Source organism: Phyllobates terribilis, unplaced genomic scaffold (genome assembly GCF_046119375.1).
Source record: "Phyllobates terribilis strain yellow unplaced genomic scaffold, ASM4611937v1 Scaffold_9__5_contigs__length_417890890, whole genome shotgun sequence".
Taxonomy (NCBI): Eukaryota; Metazoa; Chordata; class Amphibia; order Anura; family Dendrobatidae; genus Phyllobates; species Phyllobates terribilis.
In genome coordinates, this window is record NW_027362769.1 from 303,036,267 (window position 1) to 303,051,830 (window position 15,564).

Here is a 15,564-nt window from a genome sequence, read left to right on the forward strand (position 1 = left end):
ATTAGTGGGTGAAAAATACCGAAGTGGTGACGTGTTTCTATTATATTTCCTCTGATTGTTCCACTCCTGATTTTGGCTTTCAAATACTGATGTAAAATACTGACCAAATACTCAATGTGTGAACGTGGCCTAAGTAACACACTGCTGGAATCAGGATCTCTGGCCCTACATCACGCTGCTCTCAGATTGGGTATCTAAAACCTGGTGACAGATTCTTTTTAAATATTACATAGATAGTATAGTTAAAAAAGCTATACTGCATGTCCATCACATTCTTTGCAAAATAGTTTGTGAAAATGAAAGGTTATCTGGAACAAAAACCCCTACCCTCGATGTTTGATCACTGGAATAAGCTTCTGTGGCCGTGCCCTTTGTGCCTTTCCTAACAATGAAAGGGGATGAGCTGCAGTTCAAGATTCAGCCGCCCATATTGGCAGGCGGCTCCTTCATTCATTGCGCTGATAGCTAGGAATATTACAAGGTGAACTCTAATCCAAAAAATACAGCTGGCCTATTTTGTGGATAGACCATACTTGTTCCAAGTATCAAAGAACCACTTTAATTGGTTATTCTCATCTACTTAAGGCCTCATTCACACGTCTGTATTTAAACACGTATGTGGAAAATGGTGCAACTGCACTGAGTGTGTAGCTTGCAACATAAAATATATTGGTTGCACAAGTCGTAAAATTCAAAAAAAAAAAAAGAATAACAGAGCATATACAAAAGGTATGAAAAAGTGTTTGCCCCCTTCCTGATTTCTTATTCTTTTGCATGTTTGTCACACTTAAATGTTTCAGTTCTATGTCCCATTACATCTGGCATAGAAGTAATACAGCAGGTCAGAAAAGGAACAGCATACCAACAGTAATAATGGTGGTAGTATTGTGATGGTCTGGGGCTGTTTTGCTGCTTCAGGACCTGGAAGACTTGCTGTGATAAATGGAACCATGAATTCAATAGGCAACCCTGGCACACCAACCTGACTAAAGAACTGCGACGGGCCTCCAGGATTGCTGAGCAGAGATGGAAAAGGTCCCACTCCAACTAGCACTTCATCGCATTCAAACAATCTCTCACTATTTTCAAATCTACACTCACAGCAGTAAAACAAACCTACTTCTCATCTCTCATATCCCCAAACAGCTATTCAACACTTTCAATTCTCTCCTCCATCCCCCAGCACCTCTTCCCTCTCCTCTCATCTCAGCTGAAGAGTTCAAGCAGAAGATTGACAACATCAGACAAAGCTTTTGCCTAAAGTCCCCACAGCCCCTCCTCATATCTACTCAACCTTCCTCCTCCAAAACCAACTTCTCTACCATTACAGAAGATCAAGTTTCCTCTTTACTCTCTAAATCACACCTCACCACCTGTGAACTTGACCCAATCCTGTCCCACCTCATCCCTAACCTTACCAGTCTTCATCCCAACCTTAACTCACCTCTTCAACCTGTCACTAACAACCGGTGTCTTCACCTCATGTTTCAAACATGCCTCAATTATACCCATCCTCAAAAGCCCTCCCTTGACCCATCCTCTATGTCCAGCTATCGCCCCATATCAGTTCTCCCCAATGCCTCAAATCCAAGCGACAATACTCCATCCTCCTACTCCTGGACCAGTCATCTGCCTTTGACATCTTGGAACATTCACTCTTACTACAGACTCTCATCTCTTGGCATCACGGACTTGGCCCTATCTTGGATCTCTTCATACCTAACAGACCAGACATTCAGCGTCTTCCACTCACACAACACCTCCTCATCTCGCCCCCTATCTGTCGGCATCCCCCAAGGTTCAGTTCTAGGACCTCTGCTCTTCTCCATCTACACCTTCGGCCTGGAACAGCTCATAGAGTCTCATGGCTTTCATTATCACCTCTATGCTGATGACACACAGATCTACCTCCTGGACCCGATATCAACTCCTTACTAACCAGAATCCCACAATGTCTGTCTGCTATTTTATCCTCCTTCTCCGCTAGATTTCGAAAACTTAAAGCGCACCTGTCAGCAAGATTGTGCTTAGTAAACCACATACACTGTCAGGCAGGCGCCGTTATACTGAGTAACATGATACCTTTGTTGATGAAATCCATCCAGTGGTTCTTTTATAATCTTCATTTTCATTTCTGCCATAATGATATGCATGTGCTCTGGTGCTCTCATTATTTATTCATGTATTCCTATCTGTGCCTTGCGACAGGTCATTGTGCTTTCAGTGACCTGCTCACTATTTTACATACTGATTTCGTAATTTCTGTGTCACATTGAAATTTACATTCCCCAAAATGTCCGCCAGCGCATGCGCAGTAGCATCTCTCGTTTGCCGAGAGATGGTACTGCGCACGCGCCATTTTGCTGTTGGAAAAAGAATTTGGGTGCAGCAATATGGCGCTGCGCATGCGCAAGCGGCCACATTGCTGCAGGTCAATTTTTTTTCCTCCAGCAACATGGTGCTGCTTGGCTACTGCGCACGCCATTTTGCTAGAGGAAAAAGAAATTTGCCTGCAGCAATATGCCCCAAGCCGTTCGCGCAGTAGCATTTCTCGGTTGTCGATGGTTGCTACTGCACATGCGCGGCGCCATATTGCTGCACCCAAATTCTTTTTCCAAAAGCAAAGCGGAGCCCACGCATGCGCAGTAGCATCTCTAGGCAAACAAGAGATGCTACTGCGCAGGCACTGGCAGCCGCGGCTGCGTATAATGGGTACATGGTGTATCTGTGAACAACCCTTTAAGTTTAATTCTTTAGCACTGAAAAATTGCACATCTCTGTAATGTATAAATAAAAGGTACACCTTTCACACAACTCAGATGCGACACCAGAATTTCAAGTGAAACTCTGGTGCAATATTGGGCAGCATGGTGGCCTTGTGGTTTGATCTAATGATTTGCAGCGCTGGGGTCCTTCATTCAAATTCAGCCAAGCAAAATATCTGCATAGAATTAGGAAGTTCCATTCACATTTGTGTGGGTTTCCTCCAGGCACTCTGGTTTACTATCACCCCACAAAAGACATACTAATAGGAAATAGCTGTGGGATATGTTGATACTATGTAAGTAAGCCCAATAAATTGTATGACTCAATGCATTCCTGTGAATGCCAATGGACAGTGAGGCTTGTGTGAATGATTAGAAGCTCCAACCTTTTATTTATATTTATGAATGAAGAAACATTTAATAAAATGACATGATTTAAGTATTACTATTTTTTTGTATTACTGTTCAGACCTAAGCCAACATCATAACTATATGAGTTGCATTACAAATATACTTTGAGACGTACACTGACTTTTCTGTATACATTGTGAATGTTTTTATTCATTTTAAAAATAAACTTTAATAAAAAAAACATGCAAAAAGCTAAACCAAAAACTAATCAATTTACCTCAAAATGTTGGTCGTATTCACAGACCACAATGTTTGAAAGTTTTGACCATCCAGCAATTCTGAAACTTCAGATTTCACAACCAAAATGTTGCTGTAGTATCTCCCAGGCACATTTAACAGGTAGAGAATTTTACCAGAGCTAAAATAAAAAAAAAGAACAAAAAATAAAATGTAAAAGTACCAGGGAAATATAAAATCTAATGAGAAAATATACATAAGTTATATAGTGCAAAAACATTGTATGTAGTACATTTGGTACACTAGCGGCAGTGTATGTCAACCACACTTGTGCATGCTAACTATAAAATTGTACAATCCCTTATAGCACAGGTAATGTAAACTTTTGTTTTATTATTATTCAGATTTTGAGCCATTCTAGTTTTTACTATGAGAATGGGGAGGTGGAAGGATACAAGTGCTGTATAGTGAGACTGGGGAGGTGGAAGGATACAAGTGCTGTATAGTGAGACTGGGGAGGTGGCAGGATACAAGTGCTGTATAGTGAAACTGGGGAGGTGGCAGGATACAAGTGCTGTATAGTGAGACTGAGGAGGTGGCAGGATACAAGTGCTGTATAGTGAGACTGGGGAGGTGGCAGGATACAAGTGCAGTATAGCGAGACTGAGGAGGTGGCAGGATACAAGTGCTGTATAGCGAGACTGAGGAGGTGGCAGGATACAAGTGCTGTATAGTGAGACTGAGGAGGTGGCAGGATACAAGTGCTGTATAGTGAGACTGGGGAGGTGGCAGGATACAAGTGCTGTATAGTGAGTCTGAGGAGGTGGCAGGATACAAGTGTTGTATAGTGAGACTGAGGAGGTGGCAGGATACAAGTGCTGTATAGTGAGACTGAGGAGGTGGCAGGATATAAGTGCTGTATAGTGAGACTGGGGAGGTGGAAGGATACAAGTGCTGTATAGTGAGACTGGGGAGGTGGCAGGATCAAGTGCTGTATAGTGAGACTGGGGAGGTGGCAGGATACAAGTGGTGTATAGTGATATTGGGGAGGTGGCAGGATACAAGTGGTGTATAGTGATGTTGGGGAGGTGGAAGGATACAAGTGCTGTGTAGTGAGATTGGGGAGGTGGAAGGATACAAGTGCTGTATAGTGATGTTGGGGAGGTGGAAGGATACAAGTGCTGTATAGTGATATTGGGGAGGTGGCAGGATACAAGTGCTGTATAGTGAGACTGGGGAGGTGGCAGGATACAAGTGCTGTATACTGAGACTGGGGAGGTGGCAGGATACAAGTGCTGTATAGTGATATTGGGGAGGTGGAAGGATACAAGTGCTGTATAGTGATATTGTGGAAGTGGCAGGATACAAGTGCTGTATAGTGAGACTGGGGAGGTGGCAGGATACAAGTGCTGTATAGTGATATTGGGAAGGTGACAGGATACAAGTGCTGTATAGTGATATTGGGGAGGTGGAAGGATACAAGTGCTGTATAGTGATATTGTGGAAGTGGCAGGATACAAGTGCTGTATAGTGAGACTGGGGAGGTGGCAGGATACAAGTGCTGTATAGTGATATTGGGAAGGTGACAGGATACAAGTGCTGTATAGTGATATTGGGGAGGTGGCAGGATACAAGTGCTGTATAGTGATATTGGGGAGGTGGCAGGATACAAGTGCTGTATAGTGATATTGTGGAAGTGGCAGGATACAAGTACTGTACAGCGAGACTGGGGAGGTGGCAGGATACAAGTGCTGTATAGTGAGACTGGGGAGGTGGCAGGATACAAGTGCTGTATAGTGAGACTGGGGAGGTGGCAGGATACAAGTGCTGTATAGTGAGACTGGGGAGGTGGAAGGATACAAGTGCTGTATGTGAGACTGGGGAGGTGGAAGGATACAAGTGCTGTATAGTGAGACTGGGGAGGTGGCAGGATACAAGTGCTGTATAGTGAGACTGGGGAGGTGGCAGGATACAAGTGCTGTATACTGAGACTGGGGAGGTGGCAGGATACAAGTGCTGTATACTGAGACTGGGGAGGTGGCAGGATACAAGTGCTGTATAGTGATATTGTGGAAGTGGCAGGATACAAGTGCTGTATAGTGAGACTGGGGAGGTGGCAGGATACAAGTGCTGTATAGTGATATTGGGAAGGTGACAGGATACAAGTGCTGTATAGTGATATTGGGGAGGTGGCAGGATACAAGTGCTGTATAGTGATATTGGGGAGGTGGCAGGATACAAGTGCTGTATAGTGATATTGTGGAAGTGGCAGGATACAAGTACTGTACAGCGAGACTGGGGAGGTGGCAGGATACAAGTGCTGTATAGTGAGACTGGGGAGGTGGCAGGATACAAGTGCTGTATAGTGAGACTGGGGAGGTGGAAGGATACAAGTGCTGTATAGTGAGACTGGGGAGGTGGCAGGATACAAGTGCTGTATAGTGAGACTGGGGAGGTGGCAGGATACAAGTGCTGTATAGTGAGACTGGGGAGGTGGCAGGATACAAGTGCTGTATAGTGAGACTGAGGAGGTGGCAGGATACAAGTGCTGTATAGTGAGACTGGGGAGGTGGCAGGATACAAGTGCTGTATAGTGAGACTGAGGAGGTGGCAGGATACAAGTGCTGTATAGTGAGACTGGGGAGGTGGCTATGTAATACTTAGGGCTCATTGAGACGTCAGTTTTTTTTCTAATGAGCTATGTTTTTTTCTTCACAGATTGCACTTGTAGCTATTCTTTCCTCAGACTGAGTTCTCCAAACCAAATCACAGAGACTTGTCAGATTTTGAAGCAAGTCTCGAATGAAACTTGTAAAATTTAAATCTATAGGCCCATGAGAAAAAAAAAAATCAGTCACTACTTGGTTGTGTCCAACTCTATAGTTTATATTAACATGCACGCTGCACCTTAATTGATGGGTCTGTCTTTGATGCTTGTTCTCTTTTTTCAGTATACTATAGTGCGCCACTAGGTGTTTAGTTTAACGACAGCTCTTCAATTTTGATATTCCATTGAGATAAATTATTGGCCTATTATTTATGCAATTTTCACTGTATTGGTTGAAAATCTTAGGTGCAGCGGTCTTTCTATTCTTATGGAAAAATCCTTTTTTCCAGTCATAAGAGTTGTGTCTATTTTTGATTAAGCATCTAATATTGAGGCAGGTCTGTTTGGGCTTATGTGGATATTTCATTGTCCACCTTGCTTTTTACTTGCTCTTTATTAATTTCCTTTTGTTTTTTGATTACAACACTTGTCTTAACTGATTGTTAATAAAATATGTGTCTTTTCTTAAAAAACCATGATGACTCTGTTTTTCTCCTAGTAAAAAAATGTTGCCTTGGAGTCGGTATTTGAGGGTGTCGGGGGGGATTCTGTTCCCTTGCCCACACTCAATTTGTAGTACTTGGGCTATTTTTCTAATTATATTGGTTGTGATCTGTGTGCTGTAAATTGTTCACCGACTGATAAGAGAAGCTGGAGAAACCTCCAACATTTTTTTTTCTTTTTCATCTGAGAAAAACTGGTGAAACTTTGATAAACTCGGACTTGGACTAATTTTTTTGCATATAAAAAAAAAATCACTGATGTCTGAATGAGGTCTTACGATTATGCATGGTCTTCTGTCGCATCTACATAAAATAGGTGTTAAAAGTGTATGCTTGTACATATAGAACATTGACAGCTGATCCTCCTCCTCTCAATCCTACCTTCCAAAAAATTGCACAGACAGAATTATGATGGGGTCACTTTGCCCTGAGGAAGCCACATCTTTTGTGGTGATATGTGTGGAGCTTCCCCCCTATCTTCTTTCACACAGGTCTTCCATTATGCCTTTGTGACCCATTGTCTTTAGCTCTATTGTGTGCTTGTCTAGTAAGATACATACAGCCTATTGGCTATTTTAATTATTTTTATATATTTGTGGTTTGGTTTCCAATAAATCTGAATAATTTATAGGTGATTCCTTGTTTTCTGCCATACTTCTTTTCTTTTGTTGTTCTTCTGCGGTTGTCCAAAGGAGAGGTCATCAATATGAGATTGTGGGGGTCCGACTTCTGGAACTCCCACTGATCAGCTAAAAACTGCACTGGCAGAGACTGGAGTTAAGCAACTGAATAGAAGATAAGGCAGAAGTACTTGGCCGCAACCACTAAGTACAGGGCTGCCGCGTGCCGGCAAGCTGGAGCAATATTCAGCTACTTATATCTGGTTGCTGCCGGAGCAGTTTTCAGCTGATCGATGGGGCTACCAGGTGTCAGATCCACACCAATCTCATATCAATAACCTATCGTACAGATAGGTCATAAGTCGTTCACTCCTGGACCAACCTCTTTAATTATAATTTAGGAACTATAGTCCTCATCACTGTCCCACAGTTGCCTTCTGTAGATATACTAGTTTCACTATGCATTCCAAACATACATTTTTGTTATTCCATTAGCATATTGACAGAACGCAGGCTGCCATAAATATAGCAATGCTACTCAATGCTGCAGAGGAATATTTGATACTCTGACATTCCTTTAAGTCCTGCAGGTAAAGTACATTTCCACTAATATTCTAATAATATATTCTAGAAAAAAAAAGTTCTGTCATTAAAGAGAGCCTATAAGCAGATTTGAACCTGCATAACTACTGACAGTCCTAAGGATCGATTTAGAGGTGTTTAAACGTTTATTCACAAAATCGCATAATTTTTCACAAAGAACAGTAAATGCATACTTATTGTTAATATATAAACTGAGCTCAACATAGCATTTCTTTCTTGTACATCTGTGTCCTTTTTCATCTACTTCACAGAGCTGAATGGGCATCCTATTCTTATCTGCTAAATGTACTTCTCTCAGCAGTACCCTGCTTCTCCTCAGTGCTGCAGGCCCACTGCCTCTGCTCGCCTGTGTGCTTTGGAATTGCTACATCTCTTCCACTGTATCTGCTGTACTCTCTCAACAGGAGCATCCCAGGGCACAGATATAATTGTTAATCAACCTGTTTGTAATTGTTCTTTGAAATAATAATTAATAAATACATTTTATCAACAGCAAAAATGAACAGGATGAAGGAGCATGCAATACACAGGATGGCATCTGCGCATGCTTGACCATTCCCCCGGGAAATACTGGAGGACAGTTTCAATGGAAATGGAGGGTAAATAGAATAAAGGGAGACACCTTTGATGGGGTAATGTAACATACCTGGCGGCGTCCTTGCATAGTGGTCCATCTCCCACTGTGCAAGAGCGCGCACTTGATCTCCAGTCCAGTCTGCTAGCCTGGCTTCCCTCCATGCTGTCTGCTTGCCTCTGTTTCTGCTGCTTAAGGGCGGCGCCCAATCACTTCCTGTTTCTTGCACCTGCTGCGGGCACACCCCTTGTGCGTCCTCAGCCTATTGCTGTCTGTCACCTGGTATTTAACCCAGCTCCTCCCAAGAAACCCTGCCTGAGCACTGTGTTCTGTCAGTTGGCTTCTGGTCACTGATATGCCAGGTCCCGTTTATGTTTCCTGCCTTCGGTATCAGTTCCCGTTTCGGAACTGTGTCCCGTCTGTATTATCTTCCAGCCTGTTGTCTTCTGCCTATCCTGGAGGCTGTATTTCCAGGCCTGTGTGAACACGCTCCTAGCCTGTTCTTTCCGCCTTCTAGGGGCCGCATACCTAGACCCGCTCCTGTATCTTGCTGCTATGTCTGTTCTTGTCTGAAAACTCTCCTAGCCTGTTTCCTGTTTTTCTCTATGTCCGTACCTTCCCTTTTTCTGCAGAGTCTGAACTCGTACCTAACTCCTGCTCGTTGTCACTGTACTTCCGTTTGTGAGTTTGTGGTCCACTCGCTACTTCACTGCAAGTAACCTGTGGGTATCTGGTTCTGCCTTTCCCTTCCTGTCTGTTCCGTGTGAACAGAGCCCTGTCCCCCCTGCTCTGCCTTGCTCACCGCTCCGGCAGTTCTTGCCTGCTCTGCCTTGCTCACCGCTCCGGCGGTTCTAGCCTGCTCTGCCTTGCTCACTGCTCCGGCAGTCCTGCTCCGCACTGACCCTTTGCTCGCTGCTCCGGCAGTCTCGCTCCGCTCTGACCCTTTGCTCGCTGCTCCGGCAGTCTCACTCCGCTCTGACCCTTTGCTCGCTGCTCCGGCAGTCTCGCTCCGCTCTGACCCTTTGCTCGCTGCTCCGGCAGTCTCGCTCCGCTCTGACCCTTTGCTCGCTGCTCCGGCAGTCTCGCTCCGCTCTGACCCTTTGCTCGCTGCTCCGGCAGTCTCGCTCCGCTCTGACCCTTTGCTCGCTGCTCCGGCAGTCTCGCTCCGCTCTGACCCTTTGCTCGCTGCTCCGGCAGTCTCGCTCCGCTCTGACCCTTTGCTCGCTGCTCCGGCAGTCTCGCTCCGCTCTGACCCTTTGCTCGCTGCTCCGGCAGTCTCGCTCCGCTCTGACCCTTTGCTCGCTGCTCCGGCAGTCTCGCTCCGCTCTGACCCTTTGCTCGCTGCTCCGGCAGTCTCGCTCCGCTCTGACCCTTTGCTCGCTGCTCCGGCAGTCTCGCTCCGCTCTGACCCTTTGCTCGCTGCTCCGGCAGTCTCGCTCCGCTCTGACCCTTTGCTCGCTGCTCCGGCAGTCTCGCTCCGCTCTGACCCTTTGCTCGCTGCTCCGGCAGTCTCGCTCCGCTCTGACCCTTTGCTCGCTGCTCCGGCAGTCTCGCTCCGCTCTGACCCTTTGCTCGCTGCTCCGGCAGTCTCGCTCCGCTCTGACCCTTTGCTCGCTGCTCCGGCAGTCTCGCTCCGCTCTGACCCTTTGCTCGCTGCTCCGGCAGTCTCGCTCCGCTCTGACCCTTTGCTCGCTGCTCCGGCAGTCTCGCTCCGCTCTGACCCTTTGCTCGCTGCTCCGGCAGTCTCGCTCCGCTCTGACCCTTTGCTCGCTGCTCCGGCAGTCTCGCTCCGCTCTGACCCTTTGCTCGCTGCTCCGGCAGTCTCGCTCCGCTCTGACCCTTTGCTCGCTGCTCCGGCAGTCTCGCTCTGCTCTGACCCTTTGCTCGCTGCTCCGGCATTCTCGCTCTGCTCCTCTCTCGCTCACCGCACTGAGCGGCCTTGTCCTGCTCTTCTCTCGCTCACCGCTCCAGGCGGTCTCGTCTTGTACTGCTCTTGCTCGCCGCTCTGGGCGGCCTCACTCTGCTGTTTGTCCACCACGTCTGCGGTTCTGTTCCTGAGTCCCAGTCTGTACTGGGTCCTATCCACTCTGTGCTCCAACCTGTCGTACCTGCCAGTACCTCCCTGCCTGCATACCAGTCGTGCTTACCAGCATCCACCCGTCTGTATTCCAGCCGTTTCTGCCTAAACTCACCAGTCGGTGTGCCAGCCTAACCTGCCTGTTCCAGTATTCCCCTGTGTGGGTCAACAGCCGTGTCCGGGGTCTGACCTGGAGTAGCACCTGGTCCCTCTGCCCGGTTCCTCCCTGGTGCACTGGCGTCGTATGCAGTCGTGCGACCTTGGTCGGATCGGGCAGATACTTAGTTACGCCACTCCAGGCACTCTCCGGTTCATGGCACAGTGGAATCACTACATACACACGCACAGGCCACTCAGCCCGGGCGTGTGCATTACAGCATGCTCAGGCCATGGTTCCCGTTGAGCCCCACGGCCTTCGCTCTCTGAGACGTTTTCCAGCGAATACGTGCTTCTAGAAGAAATTTTTTTTTTTTTTTGCTACCAGCTGAGTTTCAGGCGTATTACGCACCCGTCCAGATGGATCTATCAGCACTCGTTCCTGCGGATCTGCCACGGTACTATGGGGATCCAAGACTGAGTCGTGCATTTGTGGAGCAATGCATGCTACACTTCAAGTTCTACCCTCTTTGTTTTCCCACCGATCGGGTTAAGGTGGGATTCATGATGTCTTACCTAATGGGTGATGCCTTGGAATGGATCAACCCCCTATGGGAAGCACAGGATCCTATCCTCCTGGACCTTCAGGCCTTCCTGGTGGCCTTTCTAATGGTCTTCGATTACCCTAATCCAGAGGCTCCTGCTGAAGCTTCACTTCCCAATAACCCGGAGCAGCCCCGTTGGGTAATGTGTGTGGGTAGCGCACTAGTCCTCCTGCCCGAAGAGACTACTGCCCACCCAGAATGACTACGCTCTCCGGAATACTTCTCCCAACCTCAAGAGGCAGTCCAGACGTGCTAGGCGTAGAGGCAAGCCGTCACGCCAGGGTCTGTCCTCCCAAAGACCTCCTGACCCCAACCTTGAAGTCCCTGCTGAAGCTTCACTTCCCTGTATCCCGGAGCAGCCCCGACGGGTAATGTGCGTGGGTAGCGCACCAGTTCTCCTGCCCGAAGAGACTTCTGCCCACCTAGAATCCACACAGGAGGACTTCCTGCACCCGATATCTGATGCTTCACCCACTTTAACCGGTGAGCCTGTCCAAGGGTACTCCGAAGCAGTGATTACCTCCGAGTCTGTGCATCTCTACTACCTGGCGGAGGACCCCCTGTTGCCTCCTGAATCCTCCGGGATACCACCTAATGACAAATGGAGAGAAACTTCCCTACACCCGGTACCCGATACTTCGTCCACTCCGTCCTGTGAGCCTGACAATGGGTACCTCAAAGCGGTAGTTAACCCCGAGTCTCTACACCCCTCCGACCAGGCGGAGGACCTCCAGTTGTCTCCAGAACCCTTCGGGGTGCTACCTGGTAGCGAATGGACAGAGTCTTCCCTATACTCTGTACCTGATACCTCGCCCGCTTCGTCCAGTGAGTCTGACCTAGTGTACTCCGAAGCAGAGGTTATCCCCGAGTCTCTACACCCCTTTGACCAGGCGGAGGACCTCCAGTTGTCTCCTGAACCCTTCGGGGTGCTACCTGATAGCGAATGGACAGGGACTCTTCTATACTCGGTACCTGATACCTCGCCCGCTTCTTCCAGCGAGTCCGACCTAGTGTACTCCGAAGCAGAGGTTGCCCCCGAGTCTCTGCACTCTTCCGACCCGGCGGAGGACCCCCAGTTGTTTCCTGAATCCGCCGGGGTACCACCAGATAACCAAGAGACAGTGACTTTTTTACACCTTGTACCTGATACCTCGCCCATTTCATCCTGTGAGCTTGACAAGATGTACCCCGAAGCAGAGGTTACCCCCGAGTCTCTGCACCCCTCCAACCCGGCGGAGGACTTCCAGTTGTCTCCTGAACCCTCTGGGGTGCTACCTGATAATAAGTGGAGAGAGACTTCCTTGTGTGCTGTTCCTGGTACTCCACCCGTTTCATCTGTTGCTGAGGATGGCTGGATAGGAGGTAGCATCCTAGCTACCCAGATGAGACCAGTTTTTCCTGTGGACAGTGGAAGTGATCTCCTCTAAGTGAAGAATTGGCCCTCGAATTCCTTGCGGAACATTCTGGCAGGTCTGAAGAAGAGGGGGCGTAAGGGGGGGGGTACTGTAACATACCTGGCGGCGTCCTTGCATAGTGGTCCATCTCCCACTGTGCAAGAGCGCGCACTTGATCTCCAGTCCAGTCTGCTAGCCTGGCTTCCCTCCATGCTGTCTGCTTGCTTCTGTTTCTGCTGCTTAAAGGCGGCACCCGATCACTTCCTGTTTCTTGTACCTGCTGCAGACACACCCCTTGTGCATCCTCAGCCTATTGCTGTCTGTCACCAGGTATTTAACCCAGCTCCTCCCAAGAAACCCTGCCTGAGCATTGTGTTCTGTCAGTTGGCTTCTGGTCACTGATATGCCAGGTCCCGTTTATGTTTCCTGCCTTCGGTATCAGTTCCCGTGTCTGAACTGTGTCCTGTCTGTATTATCTTCTAGCCTGTTGTCTTCTGCCTATCCTGGAGGCTGTATTTCCAGGCCTGTGTGAACACGCTCCTAGCCTGTTCTTCCCGCCTTCTAGGGGCCGCATACCTAAACCCGTTCCTGTATCTTGCCTGTTCCTGTCTGAACACGCTCCTAGCCTGTTCGTTCCACCTTCTAGGGGCCGCATACCTAGACCCGCTCCTGTATCTTGCAGCTATGTCTGTTCTTGTCTGAATACTCTCCTAGCCTGTTTCCTGTTTTTCTCCATGTCCGTACCTTCCCTTTTTCTGCAGAGTCTGAACTCGTACCTAACTCCTGCTCGTTGTCACTGTACTTCCGTTTGTGAGTTTGTGGTCCACTCGCTACTTCACTGCAAGTACCCTGTGGGTATCTGGTTCTGCCTTTCCCTTCCTGTCTGTTCCGTGTGAACAGAGCCCTGTCCCCCCTGCTCTGCCTTGCTCACCGCTCCGGTAGTTCTTGCCTGCTCTGCCTTGCTCACCGCTCCGGCAGTCCCGCTCCGCTCTGACCCTTTGCTCGCCGCTCCGGCAGTCTCGCTCCGCTCTGACCCTTTGCTCGCTGCTCCGGCAGTCTCGCTCTGCTCTGACCCTTTGCTCGCTGCTCCGGCAGTCTTGCTCTGCTCCGACCCTTTGCTCGCTGCTTCGGCAGTCTCGTCCTGCTCCTCTCTCGCTCACCGCTCCAAGCGGCCTTGTCCTTCTTTTCTCTCGCTCACCGCTCCAGGCGGTCTCGTCTTGTTCTGCTCTTGCTCTGGGCGGCCTCACTCTGCTGTTTGTCCACCGCGTCTGCGGTTCTGTTCCTGAGTCCCAGTCTGTACTGGGTCCCAGCCACTCGGTGCTCCAACCTGTCGTACCTGCCAGTACCTCCCTGCCTGCATACCAGTCGTGCTTACCAGCATCCACCCGTCTGTATTCCAGCCGTGTCTGCCTAAACTCACCAGTCGGTGTGCCAGCCTAACCTGCCTGTTCCAGTATTCCCCTGTGTGGGTCAACAGCCGTGTCCGGGGTCTGACCTGGAGTAGCACCTGGTCCCTCTGCCCGGTTCCTCCCTGGTGCACTGGCGTCGTATGCCGTCGTGCGACCTTGGTCGGATCGGGCAGATACTTAGTTACGCCCCTCCAGGCACTCTCCGGTTCATGACACAGTGGAATCACTACATACACACGCACACGCCACTCAGCCCGGGCGTGTGCATTACAGGTAATATGTCAAAAAACTAGACAGATTTGAAAATTATTTATATTAGCACTTTTGACAAAAATTGTATGAGAATTATTACATCATTTTGGGAAAAACCCTTTAAAGCACATATTAAAGGTGCTGGCCACCCTCTCGTTTGTGCAACTTTTCTCACAAATTCACTGGCACTTCAGTCCATAAAATGGCTGCTAATGGAGAACCACTTTTCTTTACCCATGGATTGATTAAAAGAAATAAATGGGAGATATAATACCTTATCAGAGCATGCTCGCTCATCAGTAATGGCAACATGATTCTTAAGTCAGTATAAATATGGCAATATCAAACTTGCCAAGTTTAATTTTTATTATTTTAGTGACTTAAAAACATTTTGAAAGATGTAAAAAATAAAAATGGAGGGCTTGTTTTATTGCGTAGAGGACTGGCGTTTTCATTGATATCTTTTGGGGGTACATACTGTCTTCTAATTGCTTTCTATTGTATTAGCAGGTGTGGTGACCATAAAAATGGCAATATTGGCATGTTGTGTTAGTTTTCTTTTATATTACACATACATACACACACACAGATCTGCTACATAAATACTAGACTGGACTACGTCATCAAGTCATAAAAATACATATGGCTCACCTACAACACTCGGAGCAAAGCAATATTCATCAGAAAAAAACATATACATACAGCTAACCTACAACACACTTAGCTACATCAATATACATACTATACCTGGAAGAAGTTATTATGGGAATGAACCCTGCAGAAATATTCCTGTGTGCCTCCCAGTCAGAATCCTGCACAGTGGATGACTGTTTTGCTTCTGGTCCTGCACACAGTGAACTGACAGAGTACGCAGCAATGGAACTACCTGATGGAGGATAGTAAAATGTGTTACCTTGTCAGTACCACAACTCACAAATCATCATAAAAGATGCACATATGTATAATACAATACTATACTAATTTTATATATGACAGGCGTTAAAAAATGCTGCAAAGTAATAATGCTTTCAAAAATAGGAGTGCTAATAGTTTATTTTTATCAGTTAACAAAATGCAAAGTGAATGAACAAAAGAGAAATCTAAACCAAATCAATATTTTTGTGACCACTGTATTTCTCATCTGGGTACACGTGTAGAAGAATTGATGCTGTTTTGAAGGCAGATACTTATCAATCATGCAACACAATCATGGCTTCTGGTTGACTCCAAACTTATTCTGCAGCAGGTCAA

At 47.5% G+C, this 15,564-nt stretch overlaps 1 protein-coding gene across 3 annotated transcripts in view; it reads right to left on the minus strand.

Moving 5' to 3' along the window:
- The window catches only part of FAM234A (family with sequence similarity 234 member A), a 71,579-nt gene that overhangs the window by 22,680 nt on the left and 33,335 nt on the right, over nt 1-15,564 (minus strand). For all 3 annotated transcript variants that reach the window (XM_073647916.1, XM_073647915.1, XM_073647914.1), the window contains exons 7-8: nt 15,061-15,199; nt 3,394-3,534 (exon numbers count right to left, since the gene is read on the minus strand). In XM_073647916.1, coding sequence (XP_073504017.1) covers nt 3,394-3,534; nt 15,061-15,199 — 280 coding nt within the window. The remainder of the gene's footprint in view (nt 1-3,393; nt 3,535-15,060; nt 15,200-15,564) is intronic.